The 27580-nt window shown below is 33.1% G+C and overlaps 2 protein-coding genes across 3 annotated transcripts in view; one reads left to right on the forward strand and one right to left on the reverse strand.

Annotated features, from left to right (window-relative positions):
- Positions 1 to 3383, forward strand: part of GUF1 (GTP binding elongation factor GUF1) — a 20975-nt gene extending 17592 nt beyond the window's left edge. For both annotated transcript variants that reach the window (XM_074396077.1, XM_074396078.1), the window contains 3 exons: positions 262 to 381; positions 2050 to 2086; positions 3200 to 3383. In XM_074396077.1, the coding sequence (XP_074252178.1) occupies positions 262 to 381; positions 2050 to 2086; positions 3200 to 3337 (295 nt within the window). In that variant the 3' untranslated portion in view covers positions 3338 to 3383. The remainder of the gene's footprint in view (positions 1 to 261; positions 382 to 2049; positions 2087 to 3199) is intronic.
- Positions 1030 to 27546, reverse strand: GNPDA2 (glucosamine-6-phosphate deaminase 2). The gene is made up of 6 exons (XM_003933660.4): positions 27423 to 27546; positions 22741 to 22842; positions 21396 to 21578; positions 15284 to 15468; positions 12130 to 12304; positions 1030 to 7488 (listed from the first exon to the last, which is right to left on the reverse strand). The coding sequence occupies exons 1-6, from the start codon at positions 27544 to 27546 to the stop codon at positions 7427 to 7429; spliced, it is 831 nt and encodes a 276-aa protein (XP_003933709.1). The 3' UTR covers positions 1030 to 7426.
- Positions 27547 to 27580: the final 34 nt, after the last annotated feature.

A 27580-nucleotide genomic window follows, 5' to 3' on the forward strand; every position in this document is an offset into this window, starting at 1 on the left:
CCAAAATGTTTTAAGTTTTCGGTAGGTAAGGAAAGAGAATCAAGAACCTTTTCTATAATATTGTATTTCTAAATTTTCTGTAATCGTATATTACCTTTTTAATTCAGAGAAGTTGTTTGTGATTCAGAGTTAAGAGACTCTTGTTTATAATTCCATTTGAACCTCCTTAGATCACCTTTACATTGATTATGCAACTAACTAGAAAGATACTTGAAATATTCTTATTTATGATATATAAACAGTTGTATTTTTCTGTCTTAGAGACAAAGCACACTCGATTGGCAAAGCCATGTGTGAACGGCTCAAGGATTGTCTTCCTAGGCAACTGTTTGAGATAGCAATTCAAGCTTCTATTGGAAGTAAAATCATTGCAAGAGAAACGTGAGTTGAAGTTCATTTTTGTTCTTGAGTCAGTTTCAGAAACGATATACCTAAAAAGTTAAAGAATATTGAACATTGTAATTTAACATTGGCCTAAACTTTATTCTTACTTGAAGAAACAGTATGATAGTGCTCTCCATTTTTCTAATTTAAGTAATGACTGTTACTTTGAATTACTTATATAGCACCGTTGGATAATATTATTTGCAATTAGTATAATATATATGGGTTTGAGGAATTGTTTTAATTTCTACTCATTAATGAATGACTATATTGAATTTCCTAGGTAAGTAATTTCTTTATGTTTTTATCCTTTTGGGCAGATTATAAATTAATAGAAACTGAAACTAAAAGGTTTTGTCTTTGAAATGACAAAATTACAGTGTTTTTTTTAACCTGAAGCATTTAATATCACCTCTCCACTTCCCCAGAGCTAGGGAGGTTATAAATCAAATAATGCTAATTCTGTGTTAGGATTTGCACTCTAGATTAGGGACCTCACATGAATTATAGTAGATATGGAAGATAGGCTTTCTGTAGGATACTAGTCTTTCATGAAATGTAATACATAAATCAGAACACTAGCTGGGTGTGATGGCTCACATTCTGTAATCCCATCTGTTTGGGAGATTGGGGCAGGAGGATTGCTTTGAAACTATCCTGGGAAACATAGTGAGATCCTGTTTCTTAACAACAACAACAACAACAAAAAAAAAAAAAAACAGAAAAATAACAATGAAGAACACTGAATAAGCTACTCTACTTGTAACAGTAAATGCAGAACATGTCTTGTAGCACTTCCCATTTCCTTTCCTTAATGATGCTAAGACTTCTGGGAAATAGGAAGTACCTCCTCAGTTAGGAAAAGTTGTCAATTGATACTAAATTCTACCTTAACCCAAACCTAATGGGGAAATACAACCATCATTTTAATATAGACTTGAGTTTAATTTTAGGCCCATTGTTTACGTTTTATTTCCTAACACTATTTTGCTTCGGTTATTCTGTTTCATAAATACCGAGACCAGGCAGAATGGAGATGATAACCAGGGAACACCCTGGAAAGTGCAATTTAAGAGTTAGCAAGTGCTCATTCTACCATAATGTGTTGAGATAGAGAATACCTTAAAAAAATAGATTTATCTGTCTTAAGGAATATGTAAAGATGGAGCTGTTTTCAAAATTTGAGTGATCTAGAAATTTCTCAAACATTACAGATTAGTTTATAACTGCTGGTGTGAATATATTTATCTTCCTAGCCACTCCATCTACATTCAGTATGAGGTAGTAATAAGATAATAAACATGTTTTGTTTTTCTGTAGTAGTGGGAACAGTATTTTAAGATTGAGTAAAAAATAACCTTATATAATTCTTGTAATCAAGGTCACATCATGCTTGAATTTGGCCTAATCAAACCTGACTACCATAAGCCTTGACCTTTTTTTCTTAATGTGTGTTGATAAACATGTTGAATTTATTTGTTCTTTTATGCCAAGTACATGAAAATAAATACAAGAGCATCTGAGGTATCTATATGCTTATGGCAATTTTACATAGGTAATACTACTATCACTAAAATTTACTAGTAAAGGGGAGATTGTGTTTGGTAAGAAAGTGCTTTTAAACAGTATAATGGAATTATGTACTTAAAATTTTCTCTTTTACAGTGTGAAAGCCTATAGGAAAAATGTTTTGGCAAAATGTGTATGTATCTCACTATATTTATTTTACTTTATAACTTTTATGGCTTTTAAATCAAAGAGGACATAAACTTACTGATTTCCATTGTTGGTTTGTATACATCCTTTATCTCTAAGTTTTTTTTTTTTTGAATAGGTAAATTTCACCTTGACCATGGCAATTTGTTCATTTTGACCATATCCTTAAATATTTTTTATCTTATTTATAAAATAAAAATTTGTAAAAAATTTTTTATTTTATGAAAATTGTTCTTATATGTAATACTAAGGAAGATTTTTATAACAGTTATTTCAGTGATCAGGGTTATATGTTTTCTTGATCTAACATATAATGAAAGATTTTGAAAACTGCGCTTTATTTTACAGTTGAAATCTACCTCTGACACTGCTTTGCCAGTTTGCTATCATTCAGCTGTTAAAAAATTATTCTTGCCTGGGCTTGGTGGCTCACACATGTAATCCCAGTACTTTGGGTGGCCATGATGGGCAGATCGCTTTAGGCCAGGAGTTCGAGACCAGCCTGGCCAAAAAGGCGAAACCTCATCTCTACTAAAAATACAAAAATTAGCCAGGCATGGTGGTGCATGCTTGTGATCTCAGTTACTCAGGAGGCTGCAGCATGAGAGGTTACAGTGAGCAGAGATCACGCCACTGTACTCCAGTTTGGGCGACAGAGAGAAACTCTGTCTCAAAAAAAGGAAAGAAAAGAAAAAGTATTCTTAAATATTGTTGAGAATTGAATTATCAGTTCTTTCTCCAAATGCTCAATATAGGTTTTGGCACATTTATTCCTATGTGATTAAGAGTTTTCTGTATTAGACTGTGGGTTTATAGTCAAAATTCCAAGCCTAGAATCAGTAATGAGATTGATAATTCTTGACATGCATATTGTAATACTACTAGGTTTCCTTGGGGATCTTCACCTCCATCCAGAATAGAGCCTTTATCATTCTTGAGAAGACAGTAAAATCAGGATCTGCTAGGAAGATTATAGAGATGTCTGCCTAATGGATAATTCGGTGTGGTTGTTAAGATTGTACTGATGTCTCTATGTAATCATATGATTATGTATTTTTTAGAATGACTTAGACTTCCAATATTTTAAAATATCTTTCAGTATGGTGGTGATATTACTCGAAAAATGAAACTTTTGAAGAGACAAGCAGAAGGGAAAAAAAAGCTGAGGAAAATTGGCAACATTGAAGTTCCAAAAGATACTTTTATAAAAGTTCTGAAAACACAATCTTCTAAATAATTGGTGGGGAAACATAAAGAATTTTAATAAATTAAAAACTATCTTTTTCTCATTGCAATTTGTAATATGCTGACAACAGAATGAAAATTATACAATTTGCTTGTTACATTCAGGGTTTTCAGGTTTAAATAACCTACTAGGCTTTTGTTGAAAGGGAGTAATGAGTGGGTAGGTAAGAGCTTAGATTTTGAAGCAATGTTGTCTGTTTTCTAATATCTGTTCCAACCATTCACTAGTAAGGTGACCTTGGCCAAATTAACATGTTTTCTCTTCGGTAAAATTGAGATTATACTACTACCTACATAGGTGGTTGTTGTTGTGAAGATTAAATGAGGTAATACATTAAATACTCAGAAGTGCATGACATAGTAAGCACTCAATCATAACTACAGTTAAGTCCTTAATGTCATTAAAAGGTTCTCAGAAGCTGACTTTAAGCAAAATGACACGTAGAAGAAAGTCCTTGAATAATGTCATTTCCTTCTAAGTGGTTTATAACATTGATGAGAAAAAAAGCCTTGGTTTCTTAATGCATCATTTCATTTAAAGTCACAATTTCCATGAATCTCAGTAAGTGAGGACTTGCTATATTTTGTTTTCATGGAATTTTCCCTTACTGACACTAAAAGGCCCCATACTTAAGATTCCATCTACTTTAAGTTAAAGGATTTTAAAAATCACCTTAAGTGTCACATTTGTTAGCAGGATTAATTTATCTGATATATGAATCATTTATTAAACAGTAAACTTAAATAACATACTATCTAAACATCTGCTCCAGTTCATGATAAAATGTTTATAGATTTTATCAGGTTGTTAGTTTGAAACTAAGGGTTTACATACATCTAAGTTAAGGATGAGAGCTTTCTTTCAGACATTCAGAACACATTTGTGTAAAATGACCAGATGTTTGGTATTACCGGGAACTCTTAATGAATTTAATAATTGTCTGAATTTCATAATTAAAGAGACTTAAACTTTAAAGTAACTTGGGATTTAATAGCCAGTAAATATCTTTTCAAAGCTCTCAGCTCCCATGTTTATACAGCCAATGAACAAACCAGACTGCAGACTATATTACAGCAAGATAACATTATTTAGCCATTGATCTTTATCTTTTACCTTGAATGAATTGAATGAAGAAAATGTAGTTTAGGGATAAATACTATCAAGGATGAATTTTATACTAAGGTTATGTGAAAGAAAAATAAATCTTAAAAATCACTAAGCCAAAGGGAAGTCAAGGTGGGAACTTACTGAGGCAAACCTGCCTCCATTTTATTCCTAAATAAGACAGCCCACAAGGAAATTCCTTGTGGACAGAGGACAGACAGAACTCAAAGTCATCCTTCTGCTCACGTGAAACAAATGCATGAATGATTGCTTCCTCGGCCCCGTGTTTCAGTAAACCAGATTAAAATGTAACTGACTATATCTCTACCTTCCTCTCACATGTAAATTGTATATTCAGAGAAAGGCTAATCAGAAAGCCAAATGAACGCAACCCTTTTGTCTCTTACCTGCCTATGGTTAAAGCTCCCTCCCTTCTTTGAGCTGTCCCACCTTTTAGGACCAATGTACACCTTACACACACTGATTGATGTCTCATGTCTCACTAAAATGTGTAAAACCAAGCTGTGCCCCAACCAACTTGGGCACATGTGGTGAGGACCTCCTGAGGCTGTGTCACAGGCACATCCTTAACCGTGGGAAAATAAACTTTTCTAAACTGACTTGAGACCTATCTCAGATATTTTGAGCTCACAGTATTAAAGTGGGGATTTACTTAAAATTACCTGTAGAAGTAGCCTGTGACATAGTCCTAGATACATAAATTATCATCTAATCTATCTTCCCTCCCCCTTCCAGCTTCTCATAAAACATGAAAACTGAAAAACCATGACAGTAGTATTTTGAAAATGACATTATTTGAGACTAATTATAATTTGTAAAACCAAGTGTTCTATTCTGTCACTGCCTAGGGAAAGTTACAAATTAGAACATAATATGTACTATGTGCTTGCTATTTAATAATTTATCAATATTAGCCTTTTGAATTCAGATTAATTTTGTTTTCTTAACCTATGACTCTTTAGGAAACCATTTCAGTTATAATGGCACCAAAAAAAGCATGTTCCATAAGCTTAATTTCTTTCCCCTTCCCACTTTTGACTTAGTGATTTGGAGTTGTGTGCTTTCTAAGTGTATTCCTCAGATGACCTAATATTACTAAGATTTTAGCAAACATTAAAATATGTTTAAACACTTACCAATATTAAAATAAGCACTGTTTATTGAATTTAATATGTGACAACCACCGTGCTGAGCTCTGTATGCTTCCCTCATTCAGTGTATTTACAGATTTGGGGGAAGCAGAGACTTCTTTATTTCCCAAAGTCACAGTTCTTGACAGAGCTGGGATTCAGTGGTTTCTTTCTTCAAAAAGTTAAGTTATTTGCCTGACAGCAGCTTAGCTCCTGAGTTAGGGAATCAAAGTGGCCAGTTTTCCATTCCTCAGCTTGTGGAGGCGCTTGAGTACAAGAATATCAACTAAGCCCCTAACATCAAGGGCAGGAAAATGGAAAGGAGAATTTTTAGACTTTTAAAGCACAGAAATAACTGGTGAATCATGTACCACAGCAGCAGGTACCTTTAACTTTTTCACTGTGATGTTGTATGACTTTCTAAGGTAGGTAGTCAGCATAGTTTGTAGTAAACAATTTTTATTACTGGAAGTGTAAGCGGAATGCTACTGATTCACTAGTTATTTAAAAAACATTTATAAGGCTATTAAAACATCATCTGGAATTAAAGTAAAGCAGCATAATTTATCCCACCCCAACTTTTAATCATAAAACCCTATTACCAATTTTATTTTTTATTTGCTATTTTACTATTTTAAGAAACTAAATACATTTTAATCACACAGACAAGCATATAAGTAAGGCTTCCTCTACCAGGTGGATTTATGAGATGCAAAGTAAGCAAAAGAAAAGAAACATTTTGCTCCCCACAGACACAGAGATGTCTTTTAACCCAAATCTCCTAATGCATGATGGCAACAAACCGAAAATAAACGCAGGGTCATATGTACTGTAACTGTTGGGAATTGAATGCATATGTTCTTCAGTTTCACTTCTGGAAATAAAATTTAGATAACTTTTTACACACTTTATTTGAGTTAAAGATAGAAAACAATATACTTTTATGTAAATTGTTATGGCAATCTAAAGTTTACAGTAATTCCTTTTATACATACTTCATATCCATTTAGACATTTTATAAGGAATAAAGCTAATCATATACTAAGTTTAACAATAATCAGAAAATATTCTTCAAAAGAATTTCCTTAAGTGGGTTGGTAGGTATAAAGCTCGTAACTGCCAAGATACTTATATTAGGGATATGAACCCAAGTCAATAAATAAAAATAAGATATTTGTAAAAAAGTGCTATAGAAGAAGGTGCACAAAAAACATGCACTTACACATACTTTCCAAAAGGATGTAAACTGTACTTTTAGGCACTGTCATCTCTTCAAATTTCCTTTACCAACAATATATAGCACAATTTTTGATGTCTAGATGGTGCTGTAGGAAGATGACTAAGGCAACCACGTGCAGAAAAGCATGTGTGTAATGCACAGAAAATATAAAGATCACATTACAAAAGTGAAGATCTGCAATGAGTTTGCCATCTGAAAGATCTGGAGTGTGTTCCTGTCATTAAAAAAATGAAAATATATGCCACCACTGGAGTCATATCACAAAATGATACCTGATGTGTACACTCTACCTCTAAGATGACTTTTTAAACAGGCAAGACATTTCTATGCTGTTTTATATGTGGCTATGTGACTTCAGTACTTTACAATAAATAGCCAGTCAATCTTGAGAGCCAGCTACTTTTCTTAAATTGTAGTACAAGATATAAATATTCAAAATATGGAATGTTTAACATAGATATATGAATGAAAAAATGACAGTCTTCAAAATTTCCCAAGTTTTGCCATATTGCATAGCTGAAAATTCATCTACTACTTAGAAAAAAGTGCTCAGTTCATTCAAGCAGAATTTTGCTCCAATCTCCTTCAATTTCCTTCTTTCATACTGTATAGTGGATCCACAAGTTTATTGTGCACATGCATTAGACCTTAAAGAAAAAAAGCACAGTTCCAGTTGTTTTTGTTAATTTTGAACTATCTCATTTACTTTAGACAACAAAATATTTTTTATAAGATACAGTAAGTCTGTTTGGTTCTCATCTTGATATAGTCAAGTTTATTGAAAAAGTACAAATAGAAGTGTTTCAGAATGTCTAGTTTTATCTACCTAGCAAATACCAATTTATAATTATGTAACATTGCAGATCTAGAATGTGTATAGGTACTTTGGGAGTAACCAGAAGAGCAGTTCTTGTCTTCAAAGAGAATCAGTATGACAAATTTGAATATTAACTTAGATAATATATTTTCATTACATCTAAAAGTGTGTGTCGATCTTGATCCTCTGGCAGTTCCTCTACTAGATTCTAGTGAGGGGCTAAGAACTGCTGTCTTACTCTTAATACATTACCCTATCCATTCATCTGGAAAATTATTTTCAACTAGTTTGGCATGTGTATTTACGACAAAGGTTGATTACAAATTCTACATTGAAGGACAGTTACTAAAACAATACAGAAAACAACCTGTACTAAATCATTTACTTCAGAATAGAAATTTAGATTTTAAATCAGGTAGATTGTAACTTTCATTTTATAATTGGTACATATGCTTGCAGACTGCTCTTACCTATGAAAGCTTCTTGGGAAATAACTGATCTTCCAATTGCTTCTGTCTTAATGCCTCAGTCCTATATTTCTTTGGGGAGAAAAAAGTTCTAAAAAGACTGTCTTTAACCCAGTTAATAAACTAGATATTTTATATTTTGGAGGGTAAAGAAATGAATTAAATTTTTCAGGTTATTAAGAACATGGGAGGCTGGGGAAAGGTACTTACAACTCGGTTTTTGCAGGAAATGGGATTAATGGATTGGAGAGATAGGGTGCTTGTTAGTATATAGATGTTCCTTGCCAGAAAGGCTGCAAAAAGCACTCTAAAATCCCAGCTTTGAGAAAGACCCACTTTTAAGGGACAAGCAACAAACACTGGTAAGTGTTTGTGCAGTAGTAGAAATTCTAACCATAAGAACAGGAGTCTTCAAAGGAGGGAAGGGGGAAGCATTCCATTCACTAGTGCTGCAGCTGAAAGAGAATGCTTGCTTCTCAACAGCCTACTTGAAGATCATATTAGCAACTGAAACTTAACATCCAGTGGGAGAGGGAAAAACAAAGATAAGGGTAGTATCAGCTGTATGATTTAGAGGAGGTAAGATTTTCCAGAGTATGACTTTGTGGAGGATCACTTTTCTACTTAAATAGTATTCATCTGTCATTTGCTAACAAGTATGATTATGGAAAGAATACATGAAACTTTTAAAATTTTGAAATACATGAAACTTAACATATAAGGAAAAACATAAAAAATTCAACTCCTTTATAAAGTTTGTTTTTCTATATATTGGACATATCTCTTATACATCAAACAGGACTGCTTCCAAACTAGAAGTAAGTATTTTGAAAACTCTATTAATTGCTTTTTAGATATTAAGTCAGATATTTACTGTGACCTCATGTAAAAACCGACAACTTTCTACATATAAATTTTATATAAATAATTGCTAGTTAAGTCAATCAGAAATAATTGTTTTGATAAAAATGCACCAGACTTCCTGACACCTTAACAGAAGAAAGGTTAAATGTCACAGATTTTAACCAATGTCTAATCAAAGTAACTTTTATGATTTTGACTCAAAATGAACTCATTCTACCTTGGTCAAACTACTAGGGTGGAGCCTACATACAAAGAGAAACAAATTCATGATGACAAAGTCATGAAAATATACTAAAATCAAAGACATAAAGCTGTTCTATTTAAAAAGCAAAAGTGAAAAGCAAGAATGAATAAAACAAATCCCCAGGTACTAAATTTGTTTTCTTGTGATTTTTATCTTTCAAAAGGTACATAGTGAAATACACTTGCATTTACTGACAATTTTTGTTGTTTTGGATCTAGTTAACTTTGATCTTATCTAGGCACTAAACGGAACCCTTTAAGATTCTGGCTGGCACTTTTTAGTGATGACAGAAAAAAGGGTAGTGATGTGAATGGAATCTGAAGAGTCATGGATGAGAATTATAGGAATTTACATCCTCCAGTATTTTGATATACTAGTAACTCAATGAAGGGATGAAAAATTTATACAAACTACATTTGAAATGTGTACATTTACGAATATTTAATTGCTCTACCCTTTACTAAAATACTATAAAATGAGGCCCATATGTAGCCCAGAATATCTAAATTCTGTCTTTATATTGAATGAGGTATCCTAACAGAGGCTGGTGTCTTGAAGCCTCTTGAGAAATACAGCTCCAAAGTGGAAAATACTATTTCCTCTTTAGGCAATGCAGCTAACCTCTCATGAATGGTCTATTTCAAAATTTTTCAGAAAGGCTTACAGTTTACGTAGATGAAAGAACTAAATACGTATAAACAACTACCACCCTTCTAATTTAAATTCTCTAACATATGTCTATATACCTTTTTTGGAAGCAATATGATTTGGGGAAAGAAAGCAGATAGAAATATAATTTTGATGTAGATGGTATCTTACCTAGACTTTATTGTGGAAGGTAGAATAACAGAATAGACTAAGGCCTATACTCCAGAGATCAGCCTGATTTTGATTTCTGTTACCCGGCTCTGCCCAAATATGAGCTGTATGACTTTGGGTAAGTAGCTCAACGTCTCTGTTAAGCCTATTAATTTATTTAAAAATGAGAGTATGAGTATCCATTTCATAATATTTTTTATAAGAATTAAGTAAATCAATAAGTAAAATGCATTTAGAATAGTGCCTGGTCATAGAGATATGGGCTGTTATTAAGTATTTTATTAAATATTCACCAAAATGTAAAAGTCTGATAACCAAATTGTGACGAAATCAGATAGTACAGGGATTTATCTGGGACTTAGTGGGACTAGAAAGTGGCATCTTAAATGAATTTTCTTAAAACTGGAATTAAAATTTGTAGATCGTGAGGATTCTGGGATGAAATCTGAAGGATTACATGGAAAAATACAACTAAAACTACAACAAAAGCTCTTGTTTTATTCACAAGTCTTCACTTTGTTTTTACGTATCAAATCAGAAAGAAGCTAACAGTTTTTCAGTTTGATCTGATGTATTTGTGGCTTTGTAAAATAGTAATTTAAATGATAAAAATATAAATGACTGGAAATAATCTTTAAACAATAAGGAAATATTTAAATAAATTATGACATGTACTTGACTATCCATTAAAATGCTTTCAGATATTTAATAAAACAGGAAAATGTGTGTGAAACATAAGCACAAATATAAAACTATATACAAAGCATGATCAGCATTTTGTTTTAAAAATAAGACTATTTTCAGTGCTTGCCAAATGTCAGTTATTTGTATAACACCTTTAAGATACTTGCCATAGTGACACATTTACATGAAATAAAAGTTATTGGTTTTCTTTGCATTGACTTAAAAATTTAAGATAATGTACTGTATTTCTGAATGAGATGCTGTAGACTGTAAGACACACCATTATTTTATGTACCACTGAGAAAAAAATGCTACCAGGTAAGCTATGATCTGAAACCAATTTTAAGACACAGTCCAAGATTAGTAAGATCAATGTCAATGTGTCTTAGAGCCACATTGGTAGTTTTTTTGGAACTTGTCTTAAGCAATAATACCAAAAAATATAGCTTTGATTTATTCATGTATTTTTTCAAATATGCATTAAATACCTAGTTACTAGAGTAATAAAGATGGAAAAGGTACAATCATGTAGCAAATGTGGCATATGTATTACATACTTAGTGAATCACTGACCTGTCTATATGAACAACTATATAACTTTCAATATCAGCTGTGTAAATATAGGAACTTCACAAAAATTACCTGTTTGGACAGCTTGCTTATATATGTGTAGTATGTGGAGCTGACTCTTAAATCAGGGAATGGGTTCTACATTAGGTATAGGCAAAATGTTCCTTGAAAATCTCTTAAACCATTACATCAAGCATATGTATTTTTAATACACAGCCTGGTACAGCAAGGTTTCAGATTTACTGAACTAGACTACAGGAAAAAGCAAAAAGGAAAAGTCTACATGACGTCTGGGCAATGAAACTCCTGCTTACTTTCAGAGTTTATTCCATAGTACTTTAACATTGCGCCACTATAACTTTAATATATGGAATAAATCGGCTTAAAATTGTAAAGATTAAATGAGACAGCAGGAGATCTCTATTATCCATTATTAGGTTCTAAATTTAGAGGGGAGTGTGGGAGAGGGATTGAGGTGGGACTGGTAAACATGAAAAGGAATCCAGAATGAATAAAGATAAATTTTCTCTTGGGTTATTTAATCTTCTATATTCAATGTGAAAGTAAATTATTTTACTTAACCTTGGATTTCAAGAATGAAGAGATTCTCTTCATGAAAAAAAACAGGTACTACTCTGAAGATAGTATTATCTGAGGTGAGAATTTTCCATTCCTTGAAAGAACCAGCTATGTGTTGCCACTTTCCAATAGGTCACAGTGTAAGATTCAACTCCACAGTTTTATGAAATTTAATTCTACAATTAAGTTTTAATTGTCATCCTTAACCGAGTATTTCAGTCGGCTTTTGAAATTCAGTGCTCACCTTTAAAGTATTTCACAGTTTTAACTCTTAATTCTAAAGTAGCATCTTCATCACATACAAAAATGGTTCGAGGATGCTGCTGGAAAGCGGAAACAGTCCACATGTGATTGACTCCTTCTTCGATTGCTTTGTACAGGGCAAATGCCTTGTGTGCCCCTGTTATGAGGATCATTACCTGAAAGATTATGAACATCAATTGTTAAAACTTGTTCCAAATGAGTAAGAAGCTCTATTTTTTTTAAACATGGACTCCAGCAGCAATATTTTTCTAAGAGAAAAAGAAAAATACATAGCTCCACATCACAGTTCAAGGTTTTTATTTCTACTTTTTAAGGTAACAAAACAGCACAAAATGTTGCTTCTATTTTAATGAAGCAAAACAATATCTTGTTATGGGGTATTAGTGCAAACACTATAATACTTGTAATCACTAACATAGTAAATGAAGATGTATAAAATAAACCTGGGAGAATGAAGAAAAAGAAAAGGACTGCCTTGCAAAAGCAGAATTATAAGGTCTTCAAATGTTTATACAATCTAGAATGATACACCAAATTGCTATAGTTGAGATAAGCAATTACATCAGAAAAGCAAAGACTCTGAAACAGCAGATTTTTGAAGAGTTATCAAGAAAAGTCTGAAGAGTATTTTACTGAACATATGTTATCCAAAGCTGACTCAGAATAAAAACTGGATTTAAAGAAGGATCAAGGATCTACGTAAACATAGGAACTGTCTTATAAGCACATGACTGATAATTACCCTTATAAACTACTGAAAATCCAAGCTCTTGGTCCCCAATCTCTAAATGCCAATGAAATAATGTAATGGCATGTAAGTGTTAATGTATACATGCCAGGATCTTCTTTATCTTCTTTCAGCTGTAAACTGATCCCATTTAACACCTCATCTACACACAGGTTTTTGTAATGTAATCTTTAAACATGAATTTTTTTCCTTATTACTATTGTTTTTAAAAAGAATGTTAAAATAGCTGTAGTTCTAAAATATTTAAAACAAATTTGGTTTTAACATATTTTATAACTAGGCCTAAAATGGGAGGAAATACTCTGCACTCTCCTTGAATTACATCATTCAACTCCTCAAAACAACACCATGAGAGAAATACTATTCTTACTCATATTTTAAAGATAGGAAACTAAGGCATATTCTATAACTTGCCCAAGGCATATTCTATAACTTGCCCAAGGTTTTGGTAAGATAAAGAGTTTTATTCTACAGTCCATATTATTAGCAATTAACTACTACATTACATTGCCTTTTACATTGTTAAAGTTCTAACAATTAGACAATATGTGCCAAGAGTCTTTTCACTATTAAAGCAGACTCTATAAAAACGTAATGGGACAGGTGGCAAGAAATCTCAAGATCAAGTGTATATACTGAGGCAAAAACAAAAGACACCAAACTTTTATTGGCAAAAAAGGTTAAGTACATACCTAGCATTAACATTGTGAAGGGAGTGGAAGGAAAGGAGGCTGCTGGAAGCTTAGGGGAAGATGAAGAATTCATTATTGGTGTTTATCTATGGCTAAGGCATAGAAACAACATGCTCTCTAAGTAGAGTTGTTCTTATATGTGGTTAGTTCTATTATACCTGTTCTATTCTCAAGGAGATTATTTCTCATATCATGGAAAAGGAAAAACTATATCGAATAATTTGGTATGCTTGTTTAAACTGCAGAATCCTTAAATTTAAAGCATCAATCTACGTGTGGATACCAGGTGAGTCTTATGTACACTAATGTTTGAGAACCAGTGCTCAGGCAGATTTTGCATTGATACAGCTTTATGCTACTTAAGTAAGTGTAGAGCAATAACACTATTTTAAAAGGTTATGAAGTAAGCTAATTTTAAAGAATAATCAACATTTAGTCATTCCATAAACTGATATGATTTATAAAAATCTATAACCTCATATTAAATCCTCCACATGCCTTCTTGGTTAGCATTTTTAAATCAAATATGATTTTTAATAAATGAGGAAATTAGCCTGAGTAACATAGTGAGACTTTGCCTCTTCCAAAAAAAAAAAAAAAAGGGAAAAATCAGCTAGGCATGGTGGTGTGCACCTGAAGTCCCAGCTACTTAGGAGGCTGGGGTGGGAGGATCTCTTGAACCCAGAAGATTGATATTGCAGTGAACTGTGATCACAGTGCTGCACTCCTGTCTGGGTAAAAACTGACCCAAAGAAAAAAATTCAGTATTTGAGTAATTAAATTGCATTAAAATTTACATCTTGTTAAATGTAAAAATTTATTACATAACTGTTTCATATTTTAGAAATAAGATTGCTCTGAAATTCTTTTTTCACATTGACTATGAAATTTCAGTCTTTGAAAGGTCTTTTTCCACATATCTATGATTTTTGGGTGAGTTTCTCATATTTTGATTGACAGTTCTATTTGTATATTCAAGTCTAAATATAAATATCAAGATCAGTTTCTTATTCATCATACTTTGTCTATACTTTTTTCCTCTGGACCTGTCCAATTTGGCTACCAGAAAGGATTTCTAGGTTTCTATATAATTTAACTACATATAACCATGAACTGACTACAATTTGTTCTGTATTCTCAAGGAAGAAATTGGCAGTCCAATTTATAAAAACTTAAAAATTATGTAGGATCTGCTGTTCAGAGCTCTTTTATGCTTAAATACACCAAATGTAGAACAGATCCAGCCTTAGCTGAGTTGCTTTTCTGCTGGAAACCGATAGGACTCTATCATCCTGCATATAGTAGAGAAGCATTTAAATTGTCGTGAGAGCTCCAAAAAAGGTGTAGTGTAACTAGCATTGCATCTTTGTCCCAACAGTCCTTTCATGAGGCACTTTCAATAAAAAGAAAACCATATGATCAGTAAGATTTTCAGACCTCAAACCCAAAGAGGAATAGGCAAGTGAAGTAGTACCTCAAAAGTAGTGGTGCTAAATTCTTAATTTACAGCTCCAATAGACTTAATTGATCCCTAAACCTGTCAATGAGACTGACAAAAATTAGTTACTGAACACTAGAAAAGAACTTATACTGCAAATAGAATGCAATCAAAATATCACTTAGCATCGTAATCCTTCCAAAATATTAATATATTGACATAAAAGGAAAAACAGCAAAGAACATTTAGTGCTTACTTCTCTAGCATCCATCACTGTCCCCACACCAACAGTGAGAGCCATAGTTGGCACTTTTGATAAATCTCCATCAAAATATTTGGCATTTGCCAAAATGGTATCCATTGCTAGAGTCTTTAATCTTGTCCTTGACACTAAACTGGATCCCGGCTCATTGAAGGCAATATGACCATCTGGACCAATTCCTTTGAAAAGAAATATAAATACATATACATATACACATGAAATACACAGGTTTCACAAAGTTCAGTGTGCGTTAAGGAACCCCCAAAAGATCACTTACCTTGTTTTATTTTATACTTGAATTCCTATTACTGCATTAAAATATTTCTGTATTGATTCAACAAATGTTTCCATGTTTTCTACATGCTTAGCAATGAGCTGGCATGATCCTAATAGTAAGATTAAGTATCACCTTATAGTATATAATTTATAAAGCCCCTTCACATGCATCATCACAACAGATTATTAAATATTACTTAATAATCTTATGAGATGGTCAGATTAGGCATATCTATTTCCCTCTTTTCCTCCACCTTTTTTTAAACACAAAAGGAAACTCTGATGCTCAAGAAAAATACGTGACTTGTTCAAGGTCACAGCTGGGTAAATACTGAGACAGGACTCGAATCTGTCTTCTGATTCCTAACTTGGACATCTTCATAGTCACACTTTAATTTACTTGGTTGTAGTCCAGATAGAGCAAGTAACTAGTAGACCTTTCTGTAGTATAGTTTCCTCACTTACAAAAAGGTGTGGATTGGACAAGATAATTCTGAAGGCAATAGTTTTTTTCAAACTTTTCTGACTGTAACTCTTGTAAGAAATAACGTTTGATATTGCAATCTAGCATATATATACACACATACAACAGAAACATATAAATTAAAGCAAAAACTGCATGAAATCATACTTACCATTACTAGGAACCATACAAGCTGTTTTCTATTACATTGCATTTCATTAACAAAACAAAAAAATAATGTTGCATGTGACTGTCCATATTGCTTTCATGATTTAATAATGGGTGACAACCAGTTTTAAAAACACCGCTTTAAAGAGATCTAGTGCCAGGTCTAATATTCTAGGATTACGTCTAAAATATAGACAGGTATATGATATTCCTTATTTGAAAGAAATGGAAGGTCATTCTTTTCACAAAATTAAGACTGTTTCCATTACATAAATAAATCAAGTTTTATTTACAAGTACCCTAAGTAGCTAGTCACATTTCTGGCAACCTCAACCAAAAAATAACTCTGCCAATTCTTCGAAGAAAATGTATCTTTTTACATTTATATTCTGTGTATTTAATGATATGTGTATATTACTGACAGCGCACAATTCTAGCAAAATTTTCCCAGGCCACGACAAGATAAAATATGACAAGAGTAACCCAGTTTTGAAAAATGGAGGAAGAAACGAATATTGAAGCAGATACAGAATGCCAAAGTACAACAATTTAGGAATTTTTAATATGGAGACATAAGGCCAGACCTACATGTAGTTAATAGGCACTATTTCTACTATTAAGTATGTATCTGCTTATAAATATATATAATTATAGACATTAACTTCTCTAGATTTGTAAAAGTGTTCTGTTTCTCCTCATAGATATACATATCCCTAACATTTATTATTTCTCTATATATGTGTAAAGAGGGAAGGATGGGATCAGGAAAATAAAAACTTTAGAAAAAAATATGAAGTCTACTAAGATCTACTATAGATTACCTCACTGGTGATTTGGGCCTTAACAGAAGTATACAGCTAACCTAAGCTGAAATTATAAGCAAAGGTTAATAATGGAGGAGGGTCAAGATATTTGCTTGTTAGCTATGAATAACTGTCAAAAACTTAGGTTCCTGATATAAAATTTTTTAAATGTGGCTAAATCTTATTCAGCCTTTAAGTTTAAATTAAGATATTAGCATCTCTGAAACATCTCTAAAACTCACTGTCTGTAGTGTCATTCCTGTGTTCCTATAGCTCTAAGCATAGAATGTACATGTACTCTTCATGAAAGTGAGGGCTTTATCTTCATTGCTATATTCTTACCATTTAGAACAACAAGTGACAGGTAGGAAGCACTTATTAAATAATGGCTGAATAAATGAATATATGGTTGCTATTCTTTGGTCAGCTCAGTATAGTTTCTTCCATCTCCCACCTTGTTCTCTTCTGCCTTTCTCACCTTACCACAGGGGCTGGAACAATGACAATTTCCCATATCCCTCTTAAGTAGAGTGACTGTGGTCTAGAGATAAGCACTTGTCTCAGGCTGAGCCAATCAGAATCTGTCTGGATCTGAATCCTGACCAGGGATACAGTAAGGAAAAAGGCATGAAGAATTGAAACACTGGATGACAGTAATGCAGGGAGAAGACTGATGATGAGTTTCTACTTCTGAGATCTGAGGTTCTCTGGTTCTTGTTTTTCCAAAGACTTGGTTGTTTTAACTTTACCTTCAGTTTGTGAGTTACCCTAGAATCATTCCAGTTAATTTACTTTTGGTCCCATTAGTTATTTCCTTTTTCTAGCAAATCAAAGAATCCAAGCATGCAACCAAATCAAAATGTTAGTTTTCCCCACTGTCTTCTTTTTATTTTTCCTTTTTAAAAATGCTGTTACCCAGGCCAGGCATGGTGACTCATGCCTGTAATCCTAGCACTTTGGGAGGCCAAGGCAGGTGGATCACCAGAGGTCAGGAGTTTGAGACCAGTCTGGCCAACATGGCAAAACCCTGTCTCCATGGTGGGCAAGGTGGCAGGTGCCTGTAGTCCCAGCTAGTCGGGAGGCTGAGGCAGGAGGATTGCTTGAACCTGGGAGGCAGAGGCTGCAGTGAGACAAGATCAAGCCACTGTACTCCAACATGGGTGACAGAGTGAGACTCCATCTCAACACCACCACCAAAAGAAAAACCCAAAACACTATTACCTTAAGATATTTTAAAAGTTAATATATTTAGATTTTATTGTAAAGCTAGATTTTATTATCATTATTATTTTTGAGATGGAGTTTTGCTCTTGTTGCCCAGGCTAGAGTGCAATAGCATGATGTCGGCTCACCGCAACCTGCGCCTCTGGGGTTCAAGCGATTCTCCTGCCTCAGCCTCCTGACTAGCTGGGATTATAGGCATGCGCCATCATGCCCGGCTAATTCTTTTCTTTTTAGTAGAGATGGGGTTTTTCCATGTTAGTCAGGCTGGTCTGAAACTGCTGACCTCAAATGACCGACCTGCCTCGGCCTCCCAAAGAACTGGGATTACAGGCGTGAGCCACTGCACCAGTCCTAGATTTTATTTTTAAAAAACCATGTTTGTATATCTTATTGCCAGGGTTAAGTCAGGAATTACATGATACACCTTGACCCTTTCTCTCAACACGTTTGCCATTAGAGGAAGAGTGAGAACATTTGAGTACATGTTTCCTCCTTTTTCTTTCCCTCTACCAAGGAAAGGGAACTCTGCTCTAATGCCCTGGAATGAGCAATAGCAGATTAACATTTTTGAGCTCTTCTCATTCTACTGTTTCCAATTCGAAGGGGAGGAGTGAAAAACCCCATTCTGGCTTCAAGCCCAAACTGCAATCTCTATTTCAACTTTACCTTTAATAAAGCTGATATTTTGATCCCATTTGGCACAGTTCTTAGAGTTTTTATTAACCAAACCCTGGAACAAAAGAAGGGTAGTGGTAAGACCCAGATGCCAATCCTCATCTAAAAATCCAATGATAAACCTAGATCAACAAATTAGATTCTTTCATGAATACACATCCAATATTAGGGCATCCCAAATAAGGAAAAATTCAAAGAAAATGCAATAATCCTTCTCTCTATATGCACAATTATGTCCTTTAGATGGTATATATAAACTGTCAGGCATTGGATCATCACATGACTACAGTGAAGATGTTAAGCAAAAAGGCATAGGAACTCTCTTAAATATATTTGGGAAAGGGGAGGAGTGGGGAGACAACTACAGGAAGCTTAAGACAGACTGGTTAAAAAACCAAGTCAAATTCTTTTTAGTGGTGTCAGTGACAAACATAAATAATTATAATGTATGCAACATCTATTTCAAAAGGAAAACTGAGGTGGTTTATACATAACCCACCCCCTCCAAAAAAAATAAATAACTAACTCAATATAAGTACAAAATGACTTAGAGTTATAAGAAAAGAGGAAAGTTTTACCAGGCATCTTAGATAAGAGTTATAGCCATAAATATTATTTTATGTACTGAGCACTTTCTGGAAGGCAGGCAAAGGAACAAAATCAAGTGTTCTTATCACTCTCGTTCCCCATAGTAAAATATATTTCCTATCTTTGAGTCTTCAAGGGATTTGTCACATGCATATTTATGTAAGGTCAATAAATTAATGGGGTGGGAGAGAAAGTCCACAAATGATATTTTTCAAGCAGCCACTTTTAATAATGAGCCTCCAACAACTAAGAGCCTTTTTTTTTTTTTTTTTTTTGCATTACAGTAAATATGTGGAAAAATTTTTTGATATAAGCAGTTCAAGTGTGTTGTATTCGAGAAATTCTACTAGATTTTTGTGTGGAGTTAGAAAATCTAAAGATAGATGGTCTGTGCAGTCCGCAGACACTCTTAAACATCTATTGTCTTGGCCTGCATATTGGAAGGTACAAATGGTAATTATCTCAAAATTGAGCCATATGTATAGAGCAGGAGTGTACAAATGTTCTCTAGGATTACTGAAGCCATATTAATAAATTTTATTTAAAACAGGTAAACTACTAATTTGAAAAGCATTAGTCAAACTTGGTTTCTTGCTCCAACAAAATAATAATTCCATCAAGAAAGAAAATAATACTGGCTCTGCTAGGCAGAAGTAAAAACTATCTCAAAGAGAAGACTTCAATCTCACTGGATGTCCTTAGAGGTAATTTGGTAAAAATCCCAGGGAATTCAATAATTCTAAGGGACAATTATTTCAGCATTTATAGTGGAGAGAGAAAGAAGACTGAAGTAGCACTTACGGATTACCAACTACATACCAAGCACTGTGTACGGCATTTTATACATGTTACAACATGATTAATTCTCACAAATTTTGGAAAGGATAATATTAATCCTCTTATACAAATGATGTACTTATACTGAACTTCAATAAACTTTGCAAGGTCATACAGATACTAAGTGGCTAAAACAGGATACAATTTTACATCTGACTTTAAAACCCAACTTTCCCCAAAGATAATCAACTATCTCAACCATACTTGGCCACTTCAAGAATAAATTAACCTCAGTACAGCTCAAGTAATTTTGACCAGTGTTCTATTAAATTAATTATTAGTTATATACAGATAATTTACAGGATTAGTATTTTTAGCTGAATATTAAAGAATCTGGCAAAAAACAATTTTGATTTTATTTTAGTTGATGTTATACTATTCTGACAGCAATGAGCTAGCTGTCTCTGATAGTTTGTATTGATAATAGAAAACCATGTTGCCATTACAAAAGAAAAAACTTCTATTTTTAACTGTAGATTATGTATACTCACACACATATATAAATTAGAAGTGGAATTCCATAAATTAAACATTCATTTTGGAATTTATTATGACAATTATACAGCTTAACTCCTATTAAGGCCGATAACTAAAAAGTTTTACATCATTCTTAACTGATTTCTCAGTAAGATGAAACAATTAAAGTGATCTGATAAAATCCACCTGTTCCTCATGCAGATTAAACTCTGTAATTTGATAAATAGGCTGGCTGGAGTTTTAAAGAAATAGTAAAAAGAAGCTATCTTTTAGGTAAAAAAAAAACAGATTACTCATTTTGAAACGTGGTAAACTGTTTAAAGTGGTAATTGTAAGAGTTTAATGGGGGATTGGTATCTACCTCTCAAGACATAATGTATACAATTCCAGCTGTCAATTTGAAGATTAAGATGGGAATTTTTAAGATTTTTTTTTTTTTAAGAAGATGAAGTAAAATAGGAGTCAGTAGCAGAATAGATGGGTATTACAGACAGCCAAGGTGCTCTTTACATTACACAATGGGAAGATTTCTTGTTTAAGTTTAAAAATCCCTAATTCAAACACTCACAATTAATGACAAAAGGTTTTTACATACCGCCAACAAAAAGATCTATTCCTCCAGCTTCCTTTATTTTCTTTTCAAAGGCATCACATTCTGCTTGTAAATCTGCAGCATTCCCATCAAGGATATGTGCATTATTAGGATCTATATCAATATGCTTAAAAAAATTATTCCACATATAAGAATGGTAGCTTTCAGGATGATTTCTCGGAAGACCTAAAGATGAAGTTATTAAAAATATAAGAATTCCTAGAAATAAATCTAAAGTTTATTTTTCTGTTTAAGTTATAAACACTATTTACTATCTCTAACTTCTCTATACCATATTCAATTTAAAAGCCTTTTTATGTGGAATATATGATTATATACCCAGTATTAATCACCTTAAATGTATGCATTAATTTATAAAACATCTTATGAAATACTGTTACCTCATTTTATAGGTGAACAATTGAAACACAGAGATCTTTCCCAAAGGTCCCATAGTTTACAAAGCAGTTAGGATTCAAACACATATAGTTCATGTGCGTTTAATCATTATACTACACTTCTCAAACACAAAATTTTAACCAGTGAAACTGACTTATGTGTTAAGCTCAAAATAATTATTTATTTATTTATTTTTAAGATGGGGTTTCACCATTATGGCCAGGCTGGTCTTGAACTCCTGACCGCATGTCATCCACCCACCTCAGCCTCCCAAAGTGCTAGGATTATAGGCGTGAGCCATGGCGCCCAGCTAGCTCAAAATAAATTAATTAGACATACAAATGAAATGATAGCCGTGTTTCTCCTCTATTCATCCTATATGTGTGCAGATTAGGTGGGTTCACAGCAGTTCTTTGGCTATCATTTATGCTATCATTATGTATTTCTGTATTTAAATTTTGACAGTTTCTATGCACCATAGATTTCAGGTAGGCAAGTTGACAATAAATTATAAACACTTCAGGGCTACCAGTATAGCTTTTTATTTGAAAAAAAATACTTAACTAATTACTTTTACATATACATTTCTTAGTTGATCCCAACAACACTGGTTTTAACTCTGCCTTAAGAAGAAAGAGAATGAGAAATGTCAGTAGACTGGCTTAAAGTTACATCACTGTTGAGTGGCAGAGTCAAGGATGAATGCAGATCTTCTGATTTCTAGTCCTTTATACCTTCCATTATTCTGTGCTATCACAAAAATACAGGTTTTTATATAGACTACCAACCTCATCTCAAGGCAGTATATTATATTCTAGAAATATATTCATATATTAATATTATATTCAAAACATAAATTCAAATATACTAATATTCTAAAACTACATTCATTTTATTCAAAATATAACATATCCAAATAATATATTCAATATATTTAAGTACAGCTTACCTACATATTCATCCATATTAAAGGTCTTCACATATTTAAAAGAAAGGTGTCCATTCTTATGATACTCTATTAGTTTTTTATAGCATCCTAAAGGTGTACTCCCTAAAAGACATAAAAATTCCATTTTCTAACATGACTTAATAATCCATTAAAAAAACTTATTAACTTTATCCTTTTCTTACTTAATATTCTGTATTTCTGATTAGGCAATTATTCACATAAATACATAATCAATTAACAAGTACTTTGAAATTTCGGTAAACTAAAATTTGCTGAATAAAACTGGAAATCCGTAAATAAAAATTAAAGCTTGGAAAATTATCCTTGAGTTGTTGAGTATTGGGAATTACTATTACAAATTCTAATTTTAGAAACTTCTTGAGTGTACGTTTGAAATTTTAAAAATCTACCTTTTTGAAAAAAATCTTGAGTTCTTGCACAAATGATATATAAATAGGTCAAGTGTTGATCATTTACTGAAATCAAAAGGGAAACCAGAGCTAAATTTAAATATTGTCACTACTTTCAAAATAGAATCTGAAAGTGGCAAAGATTGAGTGAGGGACTTTAGCCTTACATCTCTTTAACCGGAGCCCATGTTTCTCATCTTTTGATATCTTCAGCATGTATCAGCTAAAATGTGTAAGGTGAGAAAAAGAAGTGATTTTGTTTAAGATAGAGATAACTTATAGGAAGGAGGATCTTGGCTTGTGGTATTTCATATGAGCTCTTGATTCTACTTTTTTATAATGTAATTCTTTTTATATGTTTTATAAAATTATAGTTGATATGTAAAAAGATGATGCTTCATGATATGACAAAATAAATTTAGCCACTTGAGGATGGCCTTCATCTTTGTTTTCTAAATTTGTTATCTTTTATTTTTTTGATTTTAACTTCAAACTGAAAGGCTAGATTGACTGCGTTCTTTTAACAAGTTATCTGGCCCTCCCAATCCTACTTGAAATACTGATTCCTAGTTACCCCACCATCACAAAACAACAGTGCAAAACAAAAGGCTGCACAAAAAAATTCCAACTCAACATCATACAGAAATCTGATAACACTAAAGTCTCTGACAAAAACAAATACAAAGGCAATTCAAGAATAGTAAAAAGATCGCCTCTCACTGGAGATGACAGAATAATAGACAAGGCTATAAATAAATACCACATTGGTTCACAGAAGAATAAAAGATTTTCTAAAAGGTAAGTACATATGTTGTTTTAAATTGCAATTATTAATTTAAAAATTATGTAGTCAAATTTTACCATTCTTTCTCAATGAGCTATAGCCCACTAACATGAAACTTGTCTCAAAGATGAATAAATATGCTTTCCCTCTTCCTTTCTAGAAATATAAATGAATCTCTTCTTTTTAGTGTCAAGGGACGAGTTATAGGAGTCTCTCAATTGAAGGATATATGAATAAAAAGGTGAGCTATCACAACGGAGGTGACAAAAACATTCATTTTCTATTTTGTAATCATTGTGGCTAAGAAAGATTGAAGAAAAAAACTGGTTAAAGAAACTTCATTTTAATATTTGCTTTGTAAGTAATGGTCATTTACTAACACAATTTAGCAAATACCTACTATGATTTATATCAAACAAAGATTAAGACTTCTTTCCTGTAAGAACTCACAATATAGGGATAAGCAAGTACAAAATAACCATGACACAAGGAAACACATTCTAAATAATTTAAAGTAAGTTTGAGTACTGCAGTACATCAAAGAAAAAAGACTACAGTCTTGCTAGTTAGAAGAGCAATGAAAGAAAATGGCATTTCAATTCAGTCTTGATGAAGGGATACAATTTCTATAAAGAGGGAACTGTAACTCAGAGCAGAGGAAAGATGGAGCAGGAGGTTCAATGATGACATCTGTCTACCATGTGGCTAGATGCTGTGCTGATGTTTTTATATACTGCCTCATGTAAAGCTCACAAACTTGAGAAATTGGCATTATCTTTCCAATTCTGAAGATAGAATAACTGGGTCAAAAAGATTAAGAAATTTGCCAAATATCACATGGCTGTCAAACCAGGGATTCAAACTGAGATAAGTCTGGTGCCAGAGCTCATATAAATTCCATTAAATAACATGCTGGGAACATGAGTGAAAGCAAAGCACAGCAGCCAGCAAGTTCAGGCCTATTCTTGAAATGGAAGCAGTCAAAACTGCCTAGCCCAGTTCTGTGTCGGGGCATGGTGGGAATAAGTTTTGGGAAGCACATCAGGCCCACAGCATGGAGGCCTTAAAATGTTCACACTCATTAAGATCATGTGAGCAAATATAAAGTTGAGCAGATATTGTCCAGAAATTGTGCTTGCTAGGGAGATAATTACGATACAGCCTCATACTAGCAATTTGTATGTTCAAGTCTCAAAGCAGTGGGAGAAGAGGAGAAGAGGACATAATTAACCTTGTCAATGGTCAATGAAGGAGAGTAATGGCAAATGTCAACAAAGTTTTCCAGAGATACTCACTTGGCAGGTATGTTACTAGCAGTTATACTACCCAAAATAAAGCAAAAGTTGTAGATCTAAATACACAAAAACATGTTGAGCACTGCTGACATTTAAGACTAAGTCTTTCTGTCCCCAACTGAAATTACTGTCTTTTCTGCATCATAATTAACACAATGTCATTAATAGAAGTAGGCTGAGTTTAACGAAAAGTAACAGTATGCAAATGATACAGAAATCACATTCAACCACAAGGGCTCACATATAAGAACTGAGGGTGCTGAGGGTGTAGTACTGGTGTGACCAATGGGAAAAAAAATCCCCTTTTGCCATTCTCACCAAGATCTACTGCCCTGGACTGAAACAAAAAGCAAAACAAAAAAATCAACTTGAAGAGTATCATTCTTCCAGACAGGAATCTGAGGAAGCTCTATCCTGAAAGTTGGGGGATTTCCTTAATCAGTTGATTAATGATTCTTCTCTCTGGAGGAAGTTCCTTTACCCATTCTTCTATATGTCCCTGGCTTCAGCTTTTAAACCAAAAAGTATCTGAGACAAGTCTCAATCAATTTAGAGGTTTATTTAGCCAAGGTTAATAACATGCCTAGGAAAAAAGGAACACAGAACCAGAGGAACAGTCTATGTGGTCCATTCCTTTTTTTAAAGATGATTTTGAGAGCTTTAAAGGGGAAAAGCAGGCTGGAGAAGAAATAGGGAAGGTACGCTCACATTACTGAATTCACATGTAGCAAGAGAAGAGGAGCAGGTAGAACAATAGTCCAGTTATGTATTCACCTTGCCCTCCTAAATCAGCACTTTACATAAGATAAGGTGAACTTAAGTACTGCCTGTGGATCTATTTAAACTTTTATCTGTAGCTATCTGCTTAGGAACACAAGAAAAGGCAGTTTCTTGCATTAGTCAGCTTTCAGCTTAATTTTTTTCTTTTCAGCATTACAGATTGGGGTCCTAAGATTTTATTTTCCTTTCAGAACACTTTGGATGATTCTTCTCTGTACATTGTCCTCAATGCCACATCAGAAGTGGGTGTTGAGAAGTATGTCTTCTTTGGGGTCACAGGGTTTTTGTGACTGCTTCCTACTCATTTACATTTGGGACCCTGAGAGTTGTTAAAAGGCTCCTGCCATCTGCAATATCATTTCTTCCAATGCCGTCTGGACTACTTATTTCCAGTCATATCCATAGGCCAAAAACCACACCCAGTGGTCTTTCCTAGACAGAATTCTCAGAGTGTATTGTATTAAAAAAAAAAAAAAAAAAAAAAAGTATCATTCATGGATATTATTCAAGTGAAAAAAAATTACAATTGTAATTTTTATGTAATCAGCATGTATGAAGGGAGAAATAGGAGAAAATAGTCTTTAAATAAAATACACTTATAGGAACTATACATTTATAGAGTATATACAGTATACACATACACTATCTTAGCATCTTAAGTAATTACCTTTATCCTTCTTAAAGGTAAGAAAACCAAGGCTCAGGGGTATAGAACAAATGCCTCATAGTCAATAGGAGCAACTTTAGTTCTAGGTCTAATATTCTTTGTGGAATTCATGGGTCAATAATATCAAATAAAGTGCCATAGATCAAATGATACCACCTGGTCATTTTTTAAGAGACTCTTTAGTGGAAAACTGAATTCACTACAATATGTAATTAATGCTTCTCCTTAAACTGCGATGATGACATACGTTTCACTTGTAATACATCTATAATAGAACTAAAGAATAAAAGCTAATAAACATTACATAATTTATAATTTATAATTTCTATATTAGTAAGAATGTATAAAGCAGGTGAAGTTAAATTAAGAGGCAACAGTACATACCTTAGGTATCATTTAATGATTAATAAGAAAGCCAATCACCTAAAAACTGGTATGAAATTAAAAGCAATGCTCCCCAAAACAAAGGACTACTAGAAAATGTATTAAAAATATGAACATCACTTGTGACAATATTTCCTATTGCATTTTGAAGTGACAGGTGAGACTGAATTTTGACACAAGAACTAGTAACAAATTGTAGACAGATTTTATATATATGCATTTTTATGGCTTTGTATACTATGATGTTCAATTAGTGATATGGCAATAAATGAATGGGAAAAGTATGTTACTAAGAGAAACGATTCAATGAGAATTAAATTTAGATAACGTTAGAATCTAAAATGGAAAAAGCAGTTTATTACCTGTTGGTAAACCCAGTGTAAAATATCTGTCCTGTCCAGGTTTGAACTGGATGATGCGATTACAGATGTATTTGGCTGCCCATTCACTAGCCAAGTCATAGTTATCAAGAATTACAAGCCTCATTATGGTGATGCACAGCTTCCAGAACAAGAAGTTC

Source organism: Saimiri boliviensis, chromosome 3, assembly GCF_048565385.1.
Source record: "Saimiri boliviensis isolate mSaiBol1 chromosome 3, mSaiBol1.pri, whole genome shotgun sequence".
Taxonomy (NCBI): domain Eukaryota; kingdom Metazoa; phylum Chordata; class Mammalia; order Primates; family Cebidae; genus Saimiri; species Saimiri boliviensis.